At 43.0% G+C, this 24,055-nt stretch overlaps 1 protein-coding gene across 3 annotated transcripts in view; it reads left to right on the top strand.

Annotated features, from left to right (window-relative positions):
* The first annotated feature begins 468 nt into the window (after nt 1-468).
* LOC141110786 (uncharacterized) overlaps nt 469-24,055 on the top strand; it is a 57,860-nt gene continuing 34,273 nt past the window's right edge. The window contains exons 1-7 of one of the 3 annotated variants that reach the window (XM_073602398.1): nt 469-616; nt 4,894-5,003; nt 8,279-8,418; nt 9,679-9,901; nt 17,060-17,182; nt 22,197-22,416; nt 23,121-23,268. In XM_073602398.1, coding sequence (XP_073458499.1) covers nt 8,341-8,418; nt 9,679-9,901; nt 17,060-17,182; nt 22,197-22,416; nt 23,121-23,268 — 792 coding nt within the window. In that variant the 5' untranslated portion in view covers nt 469-616; nt 4,894-5,003; nt 8,279-8,340. Of the gene's footprint in view, nt 617-894; nt 1,122-4,893; nt 5,004-8,278; nt 8,419-9,678; nt 9,902-17,059; nt 17,183-22,196; nt 22,417-23,120; nt 23,269-24,055 lie in introns of those variants that run through there. The other 2 variants (XM_073602396.1, XM_073602397.1) reach the window with 2 other exon arrangements.

Below are 24,055 nucleotides of genomic sequence, written 5' to 3'. Positions count from 1 at the left end.
ATGGTCTTCCTTAGGGGAATTTTGCCCTTGGACAACAGATCAGGAAAACACTAAAACAGAGATATAGTGAGTATACAAATATAAAAAAACAAACATACATTGCTGCCCTTAACAAAGTTCTCAAAGTCATAATATACTGGACTTACAGTATAGAGTATATGGAGTCTAACAAATAGAGCAGGTTATATGATGTCAAGGGACCCCAAGGAGAAAAAGGACTGTATGGTGGAGAATGAGTTTCAATTGGCCCCAAAATCTAAAAAAATAAAAATAAAACAATTTTTTTTATCTATTGTGTGTTTACATTATTCACTCACTGTTTACAAGTATTTCCTGATACTATGATGTCTACAGGGGACATTATTATTTTTTATCCTATGTGTTACTCTCATTATTGGTTTTGGGTTTAATACGGCTTAAATTTGACAGTCAAGTCCATCCCAATGTACTAGTCTGACACTCCCCTCTCTCCAGACTGACAACACTGCTGTCCAAGGGTGGCTCTGTTACTCCTCCATAGAGTGAAGAGGACGGAAAGTGTGTTACTAGACACAATAAAGTAAAAATATAGGGGAAAAGCCTAAAAAACAAATGCAGCCATCACATCTAAGAATTGGTAAGCTATGATATATTGCATTTTTGTTTTTTGGTTTAATACCGCTGTATGGTGATCTTATGATGGTACAATAAGCAAAGTGCAGCATGCATTTTATATTTTTCTGTATTATACATTACACTAGCGCCGCACAGGTTAAGATTCCTTTGCAAACATTATTCGAAATATTTAGTTCCTGCAAAGCAATATAATAGAATGTGATTCCATCTCTATGCCCTGCTGGCCAAACACTGCTCCTTCCCTGACTCATTGTGTGTGAACCTGGTCCAACTGTGCTGCGTCACAACTTGCTGAAAGGTTGTCAGGTACACAAACCACAGGCTTCCAGACACACAATGGCTCAATCAGTTCTGGTAAAACCGGCTTTCACATTCCAAACATAGAAGACAAGAGAAGTCCAAGGGACCATGGCAACACAAAACAGGGATGGGGCGTTCTCTAAAAGTGGACTTCAGAAGATGGATGCCCCAGCAGTGTCCTGTATCTGTGAGCTGTGCGACTGTGGGTGAGATAAGAAAACACAAGACATACGATTTTTTTTTTTTTTTATATCTTGTTTTGTATGCTTTACAATTTACACCATAATGGTGGAGAGGATAACATTCTGTCTTCACATTCAATCAATGCATTCAAGTTTATTGAATGACATAAGATCCTGAATACAGCATTCTTTAGTGTTCTTTCTTATAATATGAATTTGATTACTTGTCTATTAGGTGAAGTTGAGTTGTATTTTCATTCACTTAGATAATAACGAAGTAATAGATATAAAATACCTATTTTAAACCACCCCGGGGGTTGGCCATATTATGGCAGATCTTTTTATTTAGAATGACAATACAGTAGATGTTGTTTTTGCCTTTTCTAAAATTTCTGTATTTCAACTCCTCCTGATTTAATATCTTTTATGATAGATGTACAAATCTTTTTGTTGTTGTTATACAATGTCTGCACAGTAAAATAATTTAAAACAGGGTTACATTGGCCATACATTATATAACTTTCTTGTAAATTTTCCAAAACCATATACAGTAGTATGAGGTCAAAGGTCAAACCTAAACACATTCAATTTGTATGCAATCAGACAGGCCCTTGGAGAGGGAGGTGGAGTTGGAGTTGAAGGTGAATCTAAGGGAAAGTGAATAAGAAAGTTGTATAATGTATGGCCAGCTTATGTGCACCTTTACCAAAAAACTGCCTATGCAAATAAAGAGAGAAAAAGAAAAACTATGCAACTTTGACCAAAGTTGAACAATGCCCTTACTATAGGTGTAGACCATTTACATACTTCATGAAGCCTGACTGGAAAACTCCTAGTATGTTGCGAAGGGTGTTCCTAAAAGACCGTGCAAGCACCCAAATGCTGAGGTCAGAGCTACTGCATCAGGGTAGAGAAAGCACATGTGAGGGTGTTTGAATCGGAGAGCTCGCCCCTGTGATGGTGAAGGTGAACTGTAATAGCTAGAAATGTAAATTCATTTGTGTAACAGAGATCAGCTGGGGGTCTACCCCAGATGATGTCTGTTTAGACGAAACGCTTCGGGACAAGCCCTGCTGATGCCATTGCATTACTTTGACTATCATTGAATATTCCTCTAAGCCATGTCTAAACAGACATCATCTGGCTACCCCAGATGATGCCTGTTTAGACAAAACGCATTGTGACGAGCCCTGCTGATGCCATTGCGTTACTTTGACTGCGTTACTCCTCTAAGCGCTTTTTATTCATGGACATGCTGCCAGTCCTGACCAGTTATTACAACATTGAGCCCTATTAGGGATGGAGCGATCATCTCCTATTGTGGCCAGGATTAAGTGGTGTGGAAGCTCCATTTTATTGACGTATATACACCTCAAGCCTTGTCGACTCATTGTGCATACGCTTTACTGAGTCCACACGTTTTGGTGAGCCTTCTCAAAGCTGATGGTGGTTATCACTTCTACACACGTGATCCCTATGCGATCCTTGCTGATGCCATAAGGACTTACCCTACATTTTGGATTCCATTCAAACACTTGTTTTTTCACCTATGTGGACTAATTGCCCTCAGGGACTTTTACATTGAGGCCATCTGTGTTGGAGACTACATGTCCCAGAGTTCCCCGCTGCAGCAGTTCTAGAGTTCCATTGGCCCTCCTCCTCTGCCATTGAGACAGCCTGGGGGCACAGCAGGCGGCTATGTCCCCTGCGAGCGCCGGGAGGCACGCTCTCTCTCTCAGGGAGCCTTCAGTGTTTGTGTCAGTCCCGGCGTTGGCCAGCTGGCGGTGCTGGGCTGAGGGCGGGATGAGCGGCACCTGCTACACATAGTTACATTGGCCCAAACTGTATAAAATATCCATACTCAGAATTCATTTTTAAGCTATTGTGACAGAGAGAGGCTCTGTCGTTATAAATTTATAGGAAAAAGTGACCCAGGAGTCTCAGTAAGGATTAATGCAATGTTCAGAAATAGCATCTCTCCAGATCCGGTAGTTCTGAATCGGAACATTCCATCCTGGGTCCAGGTTTTGCTAGACGCCTGCAACCTGGCTCACTACACAGGTGTGCAGGGTCATTATATAGTTAGGTCTGAGAATTGCTCAAAGCTGTAATTTTTGGAGACAGCTTACAGTTTGGAGACGGAAGGTCTCACCCGGGGTAAGGGGGTCCCAGCCAAAAGCCACAGGACAGGGGTCTCATCAAGGGGTCAGAGGACCCAGCCACAAGCCAGCAGGTCTCGGTTTCCAGGATTTAAGTCAGCTCCTATCAGGGGTGTCAGGAGAACCCCAAACCCTAGGCCAGAGGTGAGCCATGCAGCAGGGCACTGCAACTGAAGGCTAGAGAGTCAAGTGTGCGAGAGAGCTGAATGACACAGTCAAAGGACTGGTAAGAGGAGCAGCAGTGCTGCCAACACGTAAGCCAGGTGGCTTAGTATTTATGTTCATGTTTTGTGGAAGAAACCCCTGCGTGGGCAATTGGCGTATAAGTGAACTTTTCCTTTACTCAATAAAAGTGGGCTGCCAAGCCCTAAAACTACAGTTTAGACTGGCGCAGCTCATTGTAAATGCACCTGCTACTTGAGCTTAATCACCCCAATCTCACACTACTTAAATCTAAAGTTTAATGCTCATATTTACTCCCATTATATCGTGACATAACCCTCTAACAACATCATTACCCCCTCCCCTCTTCGGCCATTTATCAGTTGTGCTAAACATGACACTTGCTCCATTTCACTTTTATGAATACCTAATGTAATGAATGTGATTTTAGTACTCATTTATGCACCCACTCACACTGCTATTGCGCACCGCACATTTGCACATTTTTGCATGTCTTTTGTGTCTTCTTGCACTTTGTGCAAAGAGCAGCCCATTCATTTCAACCGCATGTCTTGCATGCCACATTTGGGGTGCCATTAAGATGAAATGGCGATTCAAGCATGTTATATACACTTTTGTGCATTTTGTGAATGCATGCAAAATCACGCAATTTTCTGTACGCTCAGGCATTACACAGGTGTGAATGCAGCCTTATAAATATGCCTAATTTACATGTTTCTTCTTCCAAAATAGCAGTTTTTTGTTGTACACATATTTCCTACAGTGGATGTACATTGTAGTGTTCACTCTCAACATCTTACAAATGAAGCAAGGATAGTGTCACTTCCATACACATATGTGCAAGGGTTACACCATCATTGGCTGCCCAATGAGCAAAGAAATAAGACATCATTTGTAGAAGAAAATCCTGAAAAGATGGCAGAAAGAAACTAGAGGAGGTGGAGACCTGTCAGCAGGCGTTTGAATGTAGCACAAGCCCAGTTCAGTGTAAACTGCACAGACAGAAGCATACTTTGAAGAACTGTGCAGAGGGGAATGCCAGTATGAGGCAGAAAACAACAGTACATTGATCTTCCCAGAGAATGGCTGTGGGGGGGGGGGGGGGGGTTGAGCACAAGTCTGAGCTGTGGATTACATGTAGGCTGTGCGCCAATAAGTAAACTGACCATTGACCGCACTGGGATGGATGTGCTTCCATGCCCTGGCAAACAGGAGAGCAGGAGGACTGGCAGGTTCACCGGGGAATTTCACACAAAGGAAGCAATACAAAGAGAACAGGATTTTTTTTTTTTTTTAACACAAGTACATGGTATCACAGACACATACCAGGAATATGAAATTTCGGAGTAACATTTTATTACCAAATGGGATCTGGTGTATATTTCTGCTTGTTAGTTGCAAATTTCATTTATTATTTTTAAAAGTTACTGAAGAAAATATTGGTCTATTTACAGGCGACATAAACATCATAAAGGCTGCAAGAAACCACAAAGAGTTCAGCGAAGAGAGACGAACAGAGATTGTTATATCACCCACTATAAGGCCACCTTTAATGCACCACGGCGTGAGTGATGACTTTCTGTAAAGTACTTGATGTCAAATATATGTAATCTGAGCATTTATATCTATATTGTTTGTGTAGCTGATCATGTTAAGTGTATGGATTAATAGTCTGACAGTTTAAAGTAAATATCTTTCAGTTGCACGTTATAATTATTAACTGCATTGTAAATGTTGTGAGGACTTTGGCATTAAAGCTTAAAGGGGTTGTAAAGGTTCGCGTTTTTTCACCTTAATGCATCCTATGAAAAAACATCTGACAATACCAGCCCCCCCAGCCTCCTCGTTTTATTTACCTGAGCCCGTTCACCTGCTGCGCTCGCCCCTGATGTCCTCTTTGCCGCTCAGCCTGGCTGTTGATTGGCTAGAGTGGATGGATTGAAAGCAGCGCAGCCATTGGCTCGCGCTGCTGTCAATCATATCCAATGACGCGGTGCGCCGGGGGGCGGGGCTGAGTGATACAGTGAGTGGCTATAGCCGCCGGCTGTATCACAGGAGCGCGCCAGCACAAACTAACCACCATGCGAGAGAGCTCGCATGAAGGTGGTCAGTTCTTGCAGGGAGGAGCTGAGACAGCCGCCGAAGGACCCCAGAAGACCAGGTTCGGGGCCACTCTGTGCAAAACGAGCTGCACAGTGGAGGAAAGTATAACATGTTTGTTTTTGTTTTTTTTAAATTGCCTTTACAACCCCTTTAACTCCAGGGAAAAAAATGAGTTGGGCTGAGCACTACTCAGCCATTCACAGGAAGTGCTGTAGTGTTATGAATGAACAAAAGGCTTCCTCTGATTGACTTTAGTGGAGTTAATGACATCATCCACCCGCCGCTTTACCACAGCCAATCAGAGGAAGCTCTGTATTCATTTATAAAATACAAGGCTTCCTGTAAATGGCTAAGCAATGCACAGCTCAATTCAATTTTGTTTCAGAAATGGGTCAGGAAATCCCCATACTGTTGCCAGAACACAGCGCTAAATACTATTTGTAGTTCATGCTACATAAAGTTTATACTGCACTCCCAGCGGGTTCATCTGTTTGAAGCACATTGTTTGTTTGGACCAGCTTGGTCCAAATTAACTTATTAAAGTCACAAAAACCTAGAGTTAGGCTTTAGGTTGAGCAGCACATACTATACTTTTCTAACTGAAGAAATATCTGTTTTCCAAGACTGGTCAGTCTTAGAATAGAGTGTGTAATCAATAGTTAATACTGCACACCACCAGCTGAGACAGCAAATTCTTTTGAGAAAAGTCTCTCCATGCCAGACATACACAACACCTAAGGGCATATTTAGAAAGCAGTCAATCTACATTTACCAGTCTCTGCAGATGAATCTTCCTGGTGCATAAGTTTATAATGGCAGTGACTTATTCACCACCGGTGAATGTTTGGTGAAAAAACAGCATTGGTTAATAAATGTCCTATAGGTTCAGTGGAGCCTTCTACCCTGAGGAACTCCTTCATTTTCCAAGTTTTTATCCTGTTATAGAGACTCCTATAAATAACGTCATGGGGGACACTTATAATAAGAGGCACAGAAAATAATCTTTCTGAAGCTATATATTTAGAATTTTAAAAAAAGATACAATCTTTGTTCTTATTTACATTATCTTAAGTTTATCTGTCAACAATATTTTTCAGTTACAATTCCTAAGAAATTAAATACATTCAAATTCAATTTACAAATAAAAAAATGTAAAAAAAAAAAAAAAAAAAAACGAGGGAAGAAGAAACATTTTTTTTTTTTTTTAAATGAACCCAGCATACTGCAATAATCCAAATTATTCTCCTATTGAATGCACACATACTTACATATCATTAATCCATATTTATTATTGCATCAAGTCCTATAAGTACTAGATCTCTTTTCCTTTCTCCATTTCCTTTCCTCTCCCTTTAAAGTTACTCCATATGGAACTGCTAGCTACCATCTTTAACTGCAGATTATACACATACTTATGCCTATATTGTCTTTTAACCCTTCCCTGTTTATCATTCCTTAACTACTCTATAACTGGCAAAAGATCTATCCACCCTTAAAGTTCCATCAGGTGCTAGGGTAAAGGGGACCAGACCAGGTGTCACCAACCATGGTTAGTAAACCCCTGTGTCGGTACACTTGTCATTCTTCAGGGACATGTCCATGGGACAGGAAGTAAAGAGAAATCACTTAGTAATAAGAAATACACCAACATAGGGATAAAGATAGTAACGGCTAGGGCTAAGGAGAGGTGGGTAGAGGTTGTCCCGGAGTTGTCAGAGGAGCAGTGGCAGGAGGTACTGGACACGTATTTGGTGTCTGTTATTTCATCTACGGACAAAATGATTCAGTTTCGGTATCTTCATCAGCAGTATTATACTCCTGTTAGACTTTACAAAATGCAAAGAAAGGAAACAGCTGTCTGTCACAAATGTAGGGAGGAGGACGGCACTTTCCTACACATGGTACGGGAATGCAAAAAGGTGAGGCCATGGTGGTCACAGGTAACCGAATTTATTTCTGATAAATTTGCTTTACCTAACATTTGCTCACCCTTACAATGTCTCCTAGGGGTCTTTGACCAGGAGGAGATGAACACATGTACTAAATTGTTCCTTAGGATCCTATACTTTGAGGTGCGGAAACTTATTGCCAGACGCTGGATTCATGAGGAACAGTTGACACTGGGAATGTGGATAAAAATAGTATATGCGGATGTGCTGATGTACAAGATGACCTATGAAGCTAGGGGAGCTCCCAAGAAGTTTAGGAAGGTTTGGTTTAGATGGGTGGATTCGAAAAACACGCTGGAGGAGGAAAAACCACTGAATACTGGACAGTAAGGGCTGTTGGGTTCTTTTGTTGTCAATTCGAAGATGACGGGAGGATAGGAGAGGTTTTCTCCTCTTACGGAGGTAGAGCATAGAGTCTTTGAACACCAAATGCGGACATCTTAGGGGGGAATGGGTCTTGTTTTAATGTTATGGGAAGTTTCCTCTTGTGTTTTTGTTTTTGTTTTCCTTTTTTAAAAAAAATGCACATATATTACAAAAGTAGAATGGGAATGGAAATCCATGTGGCACATACAGAAAAGGTGGATATGTGTGATAGTGATGTAATGGATATGTAATTTCTATTTTCTGTTGGATTTTGTAATCCTAACTACTGTAATGTATGCTTATTCTGATATGTGCGCAATAAAAATTCTTTAAAAAAAAAAAGAAATACACCAAGATAGTTAAAAATATTCTAATATTTTTAGGTTTTGTGTGTACTTATTATCTGTTATTCCCAACACAGATGTGGCCCCTAGGAGCAGTAAGAGACCACCTCATACCCCTGTACCCCGTAACCTGCCTCCTATGAACTTGGCCACTACTCAGAGAGCAGAATTTGTACCAAGACCACTTGAAGCAAGACCCAAATTATGTGTTCCTCCTGTAAGTATGTCAATCAATCAATCAATCCATTTCATTATTAATTAAAGAATTGTTATTGACTAGAGATTCAGTAATTAGGAAAATAAACACCTAAACAGTGGGTGGTTGTAATGTTTTATTTCTCCTGTGTTCTAGGTATTAGCCTATTGTAATATTTTTTGAAAGGTTGCTTGGTGGGGCTGGTGAAGAATCTGTGGTATTAGTACCTATCGATGCCAGCAAAATATATATAGAAAAATTTTGGAAATATGATAGCTTCCAAAAATTTTGGAAATATGATAGCTTCCTTAAATCTGATGTCTTATTGCATAGTTACATTGATCCAGCTTGGACTAATGTTAGTATGTGCATCTCATACCTGAGGGACCATTGTAGAAGGTGAAAATCACTGTAGTAGTCACCTCTACTTACAGTGATTTCTGATATCTTCCAGGTCCTGTGCTGAGCGGTTTCCTTTCTGCATAGTGACTCCAGCAATTTGCTCAGTGGGGATACTGTAGTTTTTATTTGTGGAGTAGTTATGTTACTAACTACTGGTTCACACAGGGGCAACACGACTTGCAGGCCAACTCACCAAGGCGACCTGCACACGACTTCAGCGCCGACTTGCAAAACGACTTCTGTATAGAAGTCAATGCAAGTCACCTGAAGTCACCCCAAAAATAGTATAGGAACCTTTTTCTACGTCGGAGCGACTTGCGTCGCTCCTATTAGAACGGTTCCATAGTACAGAACGGGACGCGACTTGTCAGGCGGCCAAGTCGCCCCTGTGTGAACCGGGGCTTAATAAGCAAGAGAAGATGATGGAGTGAGTCAGACATAACGTGAAACAAGGCATATTACAAAACGTAAACTTGACATGGCATAAAGCATTGTATAATACTATACTATACAGTAAATGTAGAAAGTCAGTTCTTAGACATAGAAAGGGAAGGAAAAGCAAAAATCTGATTTTAGACTGCACTATTAATCTGTTAATCTAAAATTATTAGCAGCTTTTTGTGTTAGCCCCATTGACTCGCCACTACAAATCCACAACAATGAAACTGCAAACTTTTGGAGGAGACATTTGATATAGCTTTCACTATACAGGTATACTGAGTTTACAGGTAAATAGAGAAGACCATTTGTTTTCCAAGGGTAGGTAATTTCAATGATCTGTTCAGAAAAATATAAAAAGTGGCACTGGTAAAGGGTACTTTACTATGGACATGCATATATTCTATGAAGTTTACAGTTCTTTCAATACTACATCAACAGGAGGGGTATTACCAGAGCCCAGAGGAATCCCTGTTAAAACAGACTGTTTATGGACTACACTATCCTCCAAAGGAGGCAGAAAGAACTATGCCTACACGTCCACCAGACAACCTGCACCCTCCACCTCCTGCAAGTTCACACCATACCACCACAAACAGGGATCAATTTAAACAATGGAAGACAGAGCGCCAACCACAATATGGAGAACTACCAACTCTAGCAGGTACCACATAAGATAAACCTCTATACAAAAATCTAAAGCTGAACACCAGGCACACAGCCAGGGGATGACTGGGCTGGGGTGTTGGGGCCAGTTGCCTCCTGGACCAGTACTGTTAAGATATGTTGGTCTGGTGGCCCTGAGATACTCCCTCATTTAGACAACAATCAGTGTAGGACCCACATACAGTGATTCTTTGATTGTTATCTGCTTCCAATTCAGACCTGCAATCACAGCACCTGATAAAAGAAATCTTAAGGAACAGATTTCATTTGTTGCTCTGAAATTTTATGTGACCATACTGAGAACCTTAAATAAACTAATGCTGGAACATGTTCATACTTTTTCTAGAGTCCACAGAAATCTATCATGAAAGGGCCCCTTGGCTGTGTTTGCCAACCAGACCAAAGCATCCAAGTCCTCACCTGTACATAGCTAAATGCACAGTTGAAAAAAAAAAAAAAAAAAAAAAATTATATATATATATATATATATATATATATATATATATATATATATATGATATGTTTTACCTGCCAAAGGATTTGTATATCTATTAATTGCTGAGATTTGCAAAGCCCTACTAGACAACAGAATCATATTGTAAGGATGCACTGATACCAAGCATTTCACAAGTACACGTACTCGTGAAAATGCTCCCGGTACCAAAACCGATATTTTGCGGTGCGATTTGCGTCAATACAATATGAATGGGCACAAATAGCACTGCAAAGAATCACATACGATTTGAACAGGAATGTGGTGCAATTGCTGTCCGTAATCATATGCGATTTCCCTCACCGCTCGTGTGTGTTTGTGTGTGTATATAGAAAGGAAAAAGCGCCATCTAGTGGGCAGTTTATTCAAAATGTTAGAACTCCGCAGGGCTGGAGGAGATGTATTTGTGGTCCACCCCCAAGCTGACCTCACTTCCGCCCTATACCCACGGGGTCCTGGAAATTCTCCTCCAGCAGCCGTGATTTTCTATCATCGGTGGGACTGGGACACCAATGCAGATTTTGTATTTGACCAACTATGTATTAATGTGAGTTCTATCATTTGTAATAAACTGCCCACTAGATGGCACTCTTCCCTTTCTATCACACACACAGGAGCGGTGGGGGAAATGGCATGCGATATAGACAGGAATCGCACCGCATTCCTGTTCAAATTGCATGCAATTCTTTATAGAGCAATTTGTGACTCATTGCAGCTTTCTGTTTGTTCTAACTTGCTGTCCATGATGAAATAGCAGATATGATATTGCACATGTTCAGAATAGCACCAGTTGGGGGCGTGGCTTAGCAATAGAAGTGTGAGGACGCTCGTCCTGGAGCTCTGTACGGGAGAGTCCTTAGAAACACCCGTTGGACTGTCAGAGAAAGCCGATATTTCATGCCAGGGGACCGTAAGCATCCACCAGACACGGGGGCACAGAGGGGTCCCGAAATCACCCAATATTTCTTGCAGCAACACGCCGCTTCTTCCCCCGCTGCTCCAGCCAAAATTGCGCCGCCACGAGTCCCTCCGACGAGCACCGCCACATATAGTAAGAAGGGCGCACAGGCGGGAGCTGTTGCAGGCGGCAACTTGACTGCACAAACTGTCAGATTGCTCTCCCCCATACCGTCTCCTGCAATCCCATGCTCAGACTCACAGCCTGGTTCTGACCAAGCTAGGGGAACAGGCGACCATGCGGAGGGCTCCCTCCGGGACATTGTGGCAGGTCTGCCCACCAAACAAGACCTGCAAGAAATGGCGGCCTCCATTGTAAATGCTCTTTCAAGGGATCTGCGTGATCTGCGCCAGCAGGTAGATACGGTGGAGGAGAGGGTCACCGTCCTGCGTCCTGGAGTCCTCCACCTCCGCCACCGATGCACGCATCACCTCCCTGGAGACAGAGCAACGAGCATTCTGCCCCCATCTTGTGGAAGTCCAACTAAGGCTTGAAGACGGGGAGAATAGGAGCAGGCAGAACAACCTGCGTCTGCGTGGCATCCCTGAAGCCACCACGGGACCTGTGGCGGCCATCCTGAACCAGATTCTGGGTAAGCCGCCGACCTCAGAGTTAGAGCTTGACAGGGTTCATCGCTTACCGGGGCCCCGGGCACCCCCCATATCATCGCAGGGTCCTGCTCCCACGAGATATCCTTTGCAGGGTGCATTTCTTCACTATAAAGGAAGAGATTCTTCGCCTGGCCTGGGAGAAGGGCCCGATTGACTTTGATGGAGCCCTTATCCGGATCTACCCTGACATCTCCAGGCAAACGAGAGCCATGCGAGTGCTCATGCTACCCCTCTTCGAAGTGATCTGTGAAGCCGAAGCCACATACTGCTGGGGCCACCCTTTCCACCTAATTGTACGGAAGCAGGGTGCCGAATTCCACCTCCGCTCACCGGACCAACTCCCGGACCTGTTCAGCTTCCTGGACAAGCCTGCCGTGAGTGTGCTCAATTGGTTTGAATACCTGCTATCCCAGGAGGCGCTTGGCCTCCCCTTGCTTAGGCCGCAATGGGTTAGTCGACCCCGCTCTTGCGCTCCTAGCCGTGAGTCTGCCAGACCCCATCCGATGTCCTCTGAGGCCTGATCCCTCACTCTACCCTGGTGACTGCTAAGACAGAACGATTGTTGTCCTGGTGGCCCTTTCCTGGGCTATCTCATCAGCTCCCCTGGTTCCTGAAGCATTTGGATCTTATTTACTTTGACCCTCTGGGACTGCCTTGATGGGTGCTTCCGCCTGTCCCCGATTGTCCCTAATGCACAATAATTCCCACGGACCATTTGTTCCCTGGGGGGCCCCCTCTACAGCACTTAGAGGAATTTGTTTATTGTTTGTATATTATTTCACTGCCTATGGCATCAGGCCTTAGGTGGCGCTTTATTGCCCTGTTCGGTGCACCGCTCCCCCCTGCGCACCTGCCCTTGGGTTGGCGACATGGGAGATGGGTGTGTCTGCTTGAAGACTCGTGGGCAGGCGTCAGGCTCCACCACTCCTGGCCTCTGCCGGCTATTACTGGCCCTTGGTCACACTGACCCCCCCCCACTGGTTTGGCTCCTAGGGGGCCCTGTCTTATATGTTAATTCCAAGGCCATTGGTCCCCCTCCAACCCCCCTGGCATGCCCGAGCTGATGCCCTCTGATCAATAAACAGAGACTGGGGCTTACCTGGTGGTTCTTAATAGCTTATAATAGGAGTGGGTGATATCTAAGCTGCATACATTGCCTCTGTTTCCCCTACTGTACTGTGTTTTGCTATTTTTTGTTTTCAATGCAGCTTCTTCACAGGCATACAAATAGATCCTCGGTCTTGGTGCTCTGGGTTACGGTGCGGAGTACCTATCTAAGTCCTAAGCCTAAAATTTGTCACCCGCCCAGGGCGCCCTTGATTTACTTGCACCCCCCAGTGCACCACGCTGACGTGGTTTGGTCGTTGCAGTGCTCTTAAGATGACCTTATTGCCGAGGGTTCTGTACATTCTGCAGGTGCTTCCTATCCGTCTACCCCTGGTGTTCTTCAAACAATTGATTCTATGTTTCGCGATTTCGTCTGGTCCTTTCGCAAACCACGCATTAGGCTTCAACTACTCCACCTTGCGAAAAGTAGGGGTGGGGTTGGCCTCCCGGACATGAAAGCCTATTATAGGGTGGCACACCTCACAAGGCTGGTAGACTGGCATTGCCACGCAGGGGCAAAGCACTGGGTGGCCATGGAAATGGAGGATTCTGGAGATACGGCCAAGACCTGGCCCTGGATCATCAAACCTCTACCGAGGGACCTCGCTGACCACCCCACACTAGGTAGCACACTATCAGTGGCCAGAGATGCCTTTTGGCATTCCTCGGTGTCCCTGCTACCCTGCCCTATGGTACCGGTTCTGGGTAACCCGGAATTTACACCTGACCTTCAGAACCCTCACCTCAAGCAACTGGCAGCAGGCGGTAGGTCCTGTTTGCATGACTTTTTGGGGCCCAACGGCCAACTCTCCTCTGAAGCTGGGGTGTCTGCTACGGATCCCCCTCTGGACTTCTGGAGCGGCTTACAGCTGCGCAACTTTCTGCGCAGATGCCTGCGGAACCCGGGCATCTCCCACCCACTTACTGAACTAGAACACATCTGTCATCGCGGGGAGCCAGTGCGGCATTGTCTCTCGCTCTACTCCTCCTTGACTCGACCAGAAGTAGGGTTCATTCCTCCATTCCTCTCTAAGTGGGAAACAGAACTCGACATTCAATTCAGTGACTCCCAGAGGGAGAAGATTCTCCACTTTGCTCAGAAATCCTCTATAGCCACCAGAGTTCAGGAGACCTGCTACAAAATTATGACAAGATGGTATAGAGTACCCACCACTCTGCACCACTTCTCCCTGCGGGTCTCTAGCCTCTGCTGGTGTTGTGGCACTGCAGAGGGGACGATGCTGCACGTCTTTTGGGCCTGTCCCAGACTCTCTCCTTTCTGGCTTGGGGTGACCCGCATGATCAAACACCTGACTGATGTCTCTCTGGAGGGGAACCCCGCGGCCTGCCTGCTTCACCTCTCAGAATGACCCATCAAGAAATACAAGAGCTTTCTTACCATCCAGCTACTGAATGCTGCCAAGGCATGCATCCCCCTCTGTTGGAGACCGGAGAACCCGCCGGCGAAGTCCCTGTGGTTTTCTAAAGTGAACGAATTAAGAGACATGGAGGATCTCACTGCCACCTTGCATAACAGGGAGGAGACCTTTTGGGAGACCTGGAGACCCTGGCAACATTTTATATACATGGACGCCTAACTCCGAGAGGTTGTACAATCTGGCTGACCCTCTGGGCTTGTTCCGCTCCCTAGCTGAGGGGCGCTACCTTACTTTACTTCTCTTCTATTTCCTGCTTTCCACTCTTGCACTCCACCTTGCTCCCCCCTCTCATCTCCCCTTCCTACCCCTTGCCTTTCCCCCCTCTCTCCCGGGTCCTTGTCCCTTTCACATTCTTAAAGTTGTCTGACCCTTTACCCCCCCCCCCTGGCACTCAACTCCTCCCCATAACTCTTACCCAATCATGGGCTGTTTGGTCAGATACTGTGAATATCCTGATGTGCATTACATATTTCATGTGTCCCATGTTTGAGCCCACCTGGCCCTTGGGTTGCCTTGCTTCCCAAGCAAATAATAATAAAAAAAAAAAAAAAAAATCTATAAAATGTCATTGTGTTTTATAGCTTTGTATACGTTATTACCAGTTTTGGGTCAAGCAAATAATTGTCAGGATGCCTCCCCGTCCTCGCACATTGATATTATCCCTATACCGTGGTTTTCTTTTTCATGTGCCTTACTTACTGTGCAATGCCAGAGTACCTATATGTTTTCCTCATCTAATGACCACGTTTGATCTCCTTGTTTGATTCTTGTCATGTATCTCTGCTATATGTGTTGATTGTGAAAACGCACTTTTCATGAAAATAAAGGAATTATAAAAAAAAAAAGAATAGCACCAGTTGCACAGCTTCTGATGTACACAGCACAATGTTTTTTGGGACACTGACTTATGAAGGTCGGTGCTCCCTGTGACTGTGCATGCAGCCTTGTGCTGCCATCTGTTGGCGTGTTATAAAACTAGTCTTGAAACGTTTTGATACCACCTCGTAAATAACCATAATAAAAATCGATAATATTTGAAACAAATAAAAAACATCAATCCTCAGTCAACAAGACTCAAGCAGAACGTAGCAGTCCATTAAAGTCCTGAATCACACTAGCCACCCACAGTAGTGGGCGACAATACCCCCAACAAAGGATAGCCACAACTAAGGGCAGGGCGGGTGGAACAGCTGGTCTTGATTGAAGATCTAATTGCTGAAAATCATCTCAGGAGGCAGACATTATAAAGGTAAGTTTCCCTTCGGAGATCACTGACCTATCCTAGAGTGGTGGGCAACAAGCAGATTTGGTTAGACAGCTGCTAGCTTAGAATCTGCCTGGATAAAGGGAAGGAGAACCTGAAACAGATAAAGGAGAGCCATAAACTGCCCTGCACCAAAAAACCTTATCAACAGCTAAACAATTATTTAAATTTAAAAAGGGGTGCCAGGTAGGGTTGCCACCTCATCCCTCAAAGCCAAATACATATGAATTGCAAAGGTTCTGAGGCTAATTTAATGCAGATAAGGCACCAAGTGAGTTTAGTTACCACTTTAAACAGCTCAGCCACAGAACTTGTGTAATCAAAAAGTGTTTGGTTTTAAAAGGATGAGGTGGCAACCCCGGTGCCAGGGCTCACAATTCCATGAGGCCACTTTATTATGTTTATGGCCCTGCCATACCTGCATTAATTGATGTTTGTCATCAACCATTGCAATATACTGTACATTAAATGTTGGGAACTATACAATTATGAATTAATAGCAATTGTTTGTATTCTGTATGACACATTATTTCCAGAATTATGTAATGAATACATATACATTTTAGTTGGCATTCTCTACGCTGTATATGAAACGATCGTTAAAGTTTCCAGGTAGATTGGAAAATCTTCAGGGAAGCACTACTAACATTTGATTAACTAGAAATATACACCTAAAAATCCAAATTTGAAGTCTTCGAATTTCAATGTCACATTACAAGAGTAGAATGAAGCATGAATTTGTCACCATTTCTGTCACTTCAGGAAGGAGTGAGAAATACTGGTGATGTCACAGGGAACAGATAGCAACTTGATAATTATGTTGTCTTCACCCTTCAATATTATAACAATCATTCTGTAGAGAGGATTGCAGTTTTATATGCCACACTTACATTCACCAAGCCATCCAATCACATATTTAATAAAACTTTAATTACGCAGACCCCTGTACAGTATCTGCCGGTGTAAAACCCCTGATTGTTCTGCTGTGGAAGCAGGCTGCATTGTATATAATGTACAGGAACATGTATATTATTACTGCAGAATTATTCTACGGAACACTACACAAACAAGCAATCGATGAACAGGAGAATCCAGGGAGACTAAAGCTACATGCCAATTATCCTGCAGCAATCACAAAGGGCTCGTCAAGATTTCTTGACAATGCACTAAATATTTAATTATACCTTATTTTGCCAAAGCTAAGCAATATGGTCCAAGAAGAAACTTAAAAAATGTTATTTCTGAAATCTATATACTACTGTGCATCTTCTCCATGTTTGACAGGAGCTGTTCTCTTCCCTGGTGATGTGTGTGACATGAAAACTACAACCCAAGAGCATTTTGTAGAAAAAAAGACGAAGAGAGTAGAGCCAGTGAAAGCTTCACATGATCACCTGACCATGGAAGGTAAAGGACACAACCAAAAGTTTCAAGTACGACCTTAAAATTATATTTAACCCGCCATTTTTTTTTTTTTTATGTCATAATGTAGAGTATAAGATTTCCTATCATTTGAGCCCAGTCTTGCCACAAAGAGTTAATCCAGCTCTGAGCAATCCTCTTTTATTGTTCAGTGAGATAAAACTTGACAAACAGAGAAAAACTTTGTAAAATCCTCCCCCTTGCTGTGAGTGATTTACATCTCGTGCACTAGCCTAAGACATGCATTATTTTTTAATTCCCTCCCGCTCCTTTCTTCAGCAGCTCTGCAAGGATTGGCTGTTCCACACCTCAGCATGATTTGGCATGCTGAAGTCATGTGGTTACTTTCCTGTCTTTTCACTGGATGTTAGAGATCATAGCAGAAGTTCAGTTAGAAATACACAGAGAAAATGCATATTGACAAGGGGAGTGTAGAGGTGGGCGGGTAGTCTACTGACATGACTCCACCCACCGAGCTCCAGACAACAGACCCACCCACAGAATATGCAGTTTTTCAGCTCTAATAACAGACAGAGGGGAGACATTTGACAGGTAAAGTTACATGCAGGAGGCATGTATATCCTTATAGATAACCCCTATGGCAGTAGTTTAGAAAGGATGACATTGGGTTTACATCCACATAAAGCTGATACCATGGCCACTGCCCCAGGTTTCCTGTTTTAGTGTGGCTCCTTTCTCTTACAATGTCTAATGTCTGTGTGCATCTATAGAAACACACAGACCTATAGTCTAGGATGGCTCCTCCCTCTTTCCTCCTTCCCTTCTCTAAGTGAACAGACTGACTCAAGGCTGCACTGTCCACTGCTGATTCTTTCTTATGAAGACCAGGCATTCAGGAAAGCATCACTGAGCGAGCAGGAGCCAGCAGCACTGGAAGTTGTAAACTGCTGGGATAAGAATTTCTCCTCTCTCAACATTGCAAATTTGTTTTCTTTCTGGGAGCGGGTCTCATGCATGCAAAGTGGGGAGCCAGCTGTGAAACAGCAGGAAGTCACAGCTAGCTTCCCACAAACAAGATGGCCTTGCTGGGGCTCCACAAAGGCTGGTGAAAAACTGGTCTGGGTGATGACAGCGCTGGACTCCTGGACTGGTAAGTGTCTCTTAGGCCCCTTTCACACTGGGGCGGTTTGCAGGCGTTATTGCGCTAAAAATACTGCCTGCAAACCGACCTAAAACTGCTGCTGCTGTTTCTCCAGTGTGAAAGCCCGAGGGCTTTCACACTGGAGCAGTGCGCTGGCAGGAGAAGAAAAAAACTCCTGCAAACAGCATCTTTGGAGCGGTGAAGGAGCGGTGTATTCACAGCTTCTTCACCGCTCCCGCCCATTGAAATCAATGGGGCAGCACGGCTATACCGCCAGCATATCGCTGCTGTAGCGGCGCTTTGCGGGCGGTTTAAAACTTTTTTCGGCCGCTAATGGGTGTTAAAACAGCCCTGCTAGCGGCCGAATACCGCTGCTAAAATGACGGTAAAGCGGCGCTATTTACCGCCGACGCCCCCACCACCCTAGTGTGAAAGGGGCCTTAAAGTAAGCAGCTACAGTATATGCAGCTATTGACTTTTAATTTTTGTGTAAATGATTGTAAATGCTGAGGGTTTAATACTACTTTAGAAACGGCATTAAAGTAGACATACAGATACACAATCATTAAGGGGTAGTTCACACCAGAATCACACAGGAACGCGTTACGCATTCCTGTGTGATCCCCTGCAATGCGATTTGGCAGCCCATTCATTTGAATGGTCTGCAATTTGCACTAGACCAGGGGTCTCAAACTGGTGGCCCTCCAGCTGTTGTGAAACTACAAGTCCCATCATGCGGCCTGTGGGAGTCATGCTTGTAACTGTCAGCCTTGCAATACCTCATGGGACTTGTAGTTTCTCAACGGCTGGAGGGCCGCCAGTTTGAGACCCCTGCACTAGACCGTACAAAAAGTAGCACATACACAACAAAAACGCACCGCACCACACCAAATTGCATGGTAGTTTTTGGCTAGAGTAGAGGGATTAGAACACCTGTCAGTTTAGTATTGCTGTCTGTGTCTCCATTAAAGGAATCTACCATCTCTACTTCTCCAGTTGACCATTATCATCCACTGTCTTTGTGCCCATTTGGTGAAAATAGTTACATTGATACAACCATTTAAAAATGTGGCCTGTGTGGCTACCAATCTACTTTTGCATGTTAGTGCTGATTACTTCTAGTCATATAACATCTAGGAAACCTGGATTCTCTTGCATCCTTCCAATGTGAATTGGTTGTGCTTGTCCCCATTAGTCACTAGATTTAGCAGGCATATGATCTGCTGCACAAGGAACCATGTAATAGGGATGTTGAAAATGCCATTATACATAACTACCTCCCTTTCTCTGCTGACAATACCAAAGTATTAGTATTGTGATTTTTGGGGGTTTTAAGGATAACTCATGTACATGCTGTATTTATGATCCATGAAGATCTCAGCAGGAATAACATTTTTACTACAGTTAAGAATATTTGCACTTAATTACAATACATGGTCATTCAAATGTATATCACTCTAAATAATTTTTTAACAACCTAAGGACTGAGCCTGATTTTGAGATCTGTTGTTTTCAAGTTAAAATCATTTTTTTTTTTGCTAGAAAATTACTTAGAACCCCCAAACATTATATATATTTTTTCAGACACCCTAGAGAATAAAATGGCGGTCTTTGCTATACTTTGTGTCACACCATATTTGCACAGCGGTCTTACAAGCGCAATCTTTTTGGAAAAAAAAAACACTTTTTTTAATTAAAATATAAAAACAGCAGTAAATTAGCCCAATGTTGTGAAAGATAATGTTACGCAGAGTAAATTGATACCCAACATGTCATGCTTCAAAATTGCGCCCGCTCGTGGAATGGCGACAAACATTGACCCTTAAAAATCTCAATAGGAGACTTTAAAAAATTTCTACAGGTTACCAGTTTTGAGTTAGAGAAGGTCTTTTGCTAGAATTATTGCTCTCACTCTAACGATAGCGGCAATGCCTCACATGTATGGTTTAACTGCTTGCTGACCGAGTGTGATCGCGGGTCCCGTGGACTCTATGTCCGCGGGGATACCTGCGATCATCTCACTGAGAGGAATAACGGGGAAATGCTAATGTAAACAAGCATTTCCCCGTTCTGCCTAGTGACAGGACACTGATCACAGCTACCTGTAATCGGGAGTGGTGATCAGTGTCGTGTTACATATAGCCACGCCCCCGCCACAGTTAGAATCACTCCCTAGGACACACTTAACCTCTACACTGCCCCCTATTGGTTAACCCCTTAACTGCCAGTGTCATTTACACGGGAATCAATGCATTTGTATAGCACTGATTGCTGTATAAATGACTATGGTCCCAAAAATGTGTCAAAAATGTCCGACGTGCCCGCCATAATGTCGCAGTCCCAATAAAAAGAAAAAAAATCGCAGATCGCCGCCATTACTAGTAAAAAAAAAAAAAACTTAAAATAAAAATCCCATAAAACTATCCCCTATTTTGTAGACGCTATAACTTTTGCGCAAACCAAACGCTTATTGCTTTTTCCCAAAAATATGTAGAAGAATACGTATCGGCCTAAACTGAGGAAAAAAATGTTTTATTATATATTTTTTGGGGATATTTATCATAGCAAAAAGTAAAAAATAATGCGTTTTTTTTCAAAATTGACGCTAAATTTTTTGTTTATATCGCAAAAAATAAAAAGCGTAGAGATGACCAAATACCACCAAAAGAAAGCTCTATTTGTGGGGAAAAAAGGACGTCAATTTTGTTTGGGAGCCACGTCGCACGACCGCGCAATTGTAATAGTAAAAAAGCATAACAGGTCCTTTTTTAATGTGAGATTTTTGAGGTCAAAAAGACCTCAGATCTCAGTTACACTCCCCCCCCCCCTTTAAGACCATTGGGCAGAACTGACATTTGGCGTAGCTTCCGTCATCCAATGGTATAGAGCCGAGTGGAGATCATCTTTCCCTCACTCGACTCCAGGTCTCTCAGAGGAAAGGACCTGATCGTCTCTGCCGCTACTGACGGCTCTGGTAAGTGGCAGAGACCACCGGGAAAGGGCGGGAGGGGGGCCGCTCCCGCCCCTGATAAAAGGGATCTTGTGGGGAATCCGCCGCAGAGACAACTTTTATCTAAAAAGCGGACCGCCCGCTGTTTAAAAAGATACTAGGTTTATGGCAGCTATCTGCTGCCATAACCCCGGTATTTGACATCAAACACCCGTTGTATAATGATACATTATACGGCGGGTGGTCCGCAAGTGGTTAAATGAGCTCTCCACTTGTTCACATGCCCTCCTGAATAAAACATGCTTTTTAATGCAAAATCTTACTGCAAAGTACTGTATTTATAGAGAATTAACAATTTCCTGAAGAAGAAGGTTATTGGTTGAACTAGATGGACTTGTGTCTTTTTTCAACCAGACTAACTATATAAGAAGGACAGCTATTTAAATAAATAAGTGCATTATTTACTAAGAGTGTATTGCCAATGAAAGAAAAGTTTCTCAATAGCAGCTGCTCTGGCTTTTAGGATTTAATAAGAGAGTTTATAGAGCCACATAGAAATTTGACCAGCATTGATGAAGACCTTGCCATGTTCCACAAATATAGCTTAATGACCAGCAAGTGGCAGGAATCACATTCTAGTGCTACGTCTTGGTATTCATTTATCTAAATTCCTCTTCATATCTATAATTGCAAAAAAATTGTAAATCCCTTGGGGCCCCCCTGTGAGGTAACATGGAAGGTTCTTCCTCAACCTACAGCTTCTAGTAAGCAGCAGGACATATTCAGTTAGCTTGCTGGTAAAATCTGCTTTTGCAGGTCACATCCCAAAAAAAGAAAAAACAAAGGTGACCAACTCTTCATTTGTACAGCGATTATTACTGAATGGACAGGGTACTTTCAGCTTTTAGTATTGTTTTATTAGTTCCAGTAATTGTTTTTACTTCCAGGAGAGCATTACATGAAGACAACACATCAATCTACTTACCATCCTCTGCCATTGGAAAAGATTAAAGAACCCAAGGAACCGTTGCCAAAAAGCATCATCAAGCGACCACCATTAGAGGCTGTGACTAAGTACCAGAGTGACTTCTCCAACTACTATCCCGTGGAACCAAGCAAGCTGGCACCCCCACCCACCAATAACCTGACAGTAAACCCATTTTATAGGTAAGAAACTAGAGATGTGAAGGCATACAGTATGTATAGATGCATATATGCACCTTAGGCCCAAGCTGTGTTCAATAGGACCATGAATATGTGTCAGTCCACACAGGCATTTGTGTTATGATGCTGCTTGTAAAGAATTTCAGCAATAATCGGAAAGCAGCTTTTTAATTGGATCTTTGGCAGTGATATACTCTCTGCAGATAATATAGAAATTATGTTTCCAGGTACACCAAGTGTGCATAATTATTGAATAAAGCACTTTGATTATCTCAGAGCTCCATTAAGCCATAAAATATTAGTAGCATGTGACCTACCAGCACCCACCGCTTTTCCTCCTACCTATATAACAATGCTTAAATGCATATTTAATACAGGAGAGGTTTACTTATCAGCAGCCAGTGCTCTCTTCTGCTCCTGAAATATGAACATGCCTTCAGTATCTTCACATACAGTGCAGGAATGAAGGCCCTTCCCCTAGACTAAGGAAGCATTTCAACATTGCTCTTCAAGGGGGCACATACTATTTGTTTTTATGGCTGACCGGAGTTCAGTTTTAAAAGAAACATTTACTGAAAAGAGCCAAAAGACTGACTTACTATTCTCCGCACTGAAGTGAGAGATGCATACAGTAAATATAGGAGGATAACATGAGCATGCACAACAAGTATCTGTAAACTATCTTTTTCTTTGTCCACGATTATCAGCACTGACTTTAAGACGGTTCAAAGGGAAGCTTTTCCTGGCTGGAACCCTGTTCTGCACCCTAGGCCTGAGCCAGCGCAGTTGAAAGAGGAATTGACAGCCATGGATAAGGAGAGAGGAGGACAAGTAGAGGGGAATACAGTCACAAAGGTAAAAATAAATCTCTCCAACATGGGTTTTGGAGTTTGTGTTTCACACTTATCCACACATTTTTCTTTATCTTCAATATCCAGTAGCTTCTTTTATTTTAGCCTTAGCCAATTCATGTCCAGGTTCTCTTCTGCAAATTCGTAGCATGCTAGTCTTGTAATGGACCAATTTAAGAAAGGTATAATTTCTAGCCAATCACTTGTGAGTATAATGAAACAATGTGGTTACCAAATTAGGATCTTTTTTGGTAACCATCACAAGTCTGGTGGCCAAATAAAATTTGATGCTGTAACTTTACCACCAGTAGCGCCACCAATATAGTTATAAGAAACTTATAAGAAAAATACATCGTAGAAAACACCAAATTATTGTACACATATATCAAGGAGGCCAAAATGCAAGTCATTCCACATAATTCATTCACAGTCCTCTGTGAATAGGAAACTACAAGTCCTGATAGTTTTTGCGGCTGTCTGCTTGTTGTTTATTGTCTACAAATGTTTTTATTGGAAGATTAATTGACATACATGTAGTGGTAAGCAAATAAAACATATACAGACTTCACAGGTGATGCAAATGTAGTTTCAATACAGAAATATTGTCTTTAACACCGAACTCAACACCGAACTCTGGGAATATTGTATTCAGTGAGATGCACAATACAAAGTGGGATCAGAATGGAACGTCCCAGCGCTCCCATTTCCTGTCAAAGAGGTAAATAGTATCATACAGGGTGTGATGAATACGTTCAGAGAGTTTAATTGTCTCCATCCTGGCCAAAACCTGT

The sequence above is a fragment of the Aquarana catesbeiana genome, linkage group LG10, assembly GCF_042186555.1.
Source record: "Aquarana catesbeiana isolate 2022-GZ linkage group LG10, ASM4218655v1, whole genome shotgun sequence".
Classification (NCBI taxonomy): Eukaryota; Metazoa; Chordata; class Amphibia; order Anura; family Ranidae; genus Aquarana; species Aquarana catesbeiana.
Note: the sequence above shows the minus strand (reverse complement) of the source record. Positions and strands in the feature narration are given on the sequence as shown.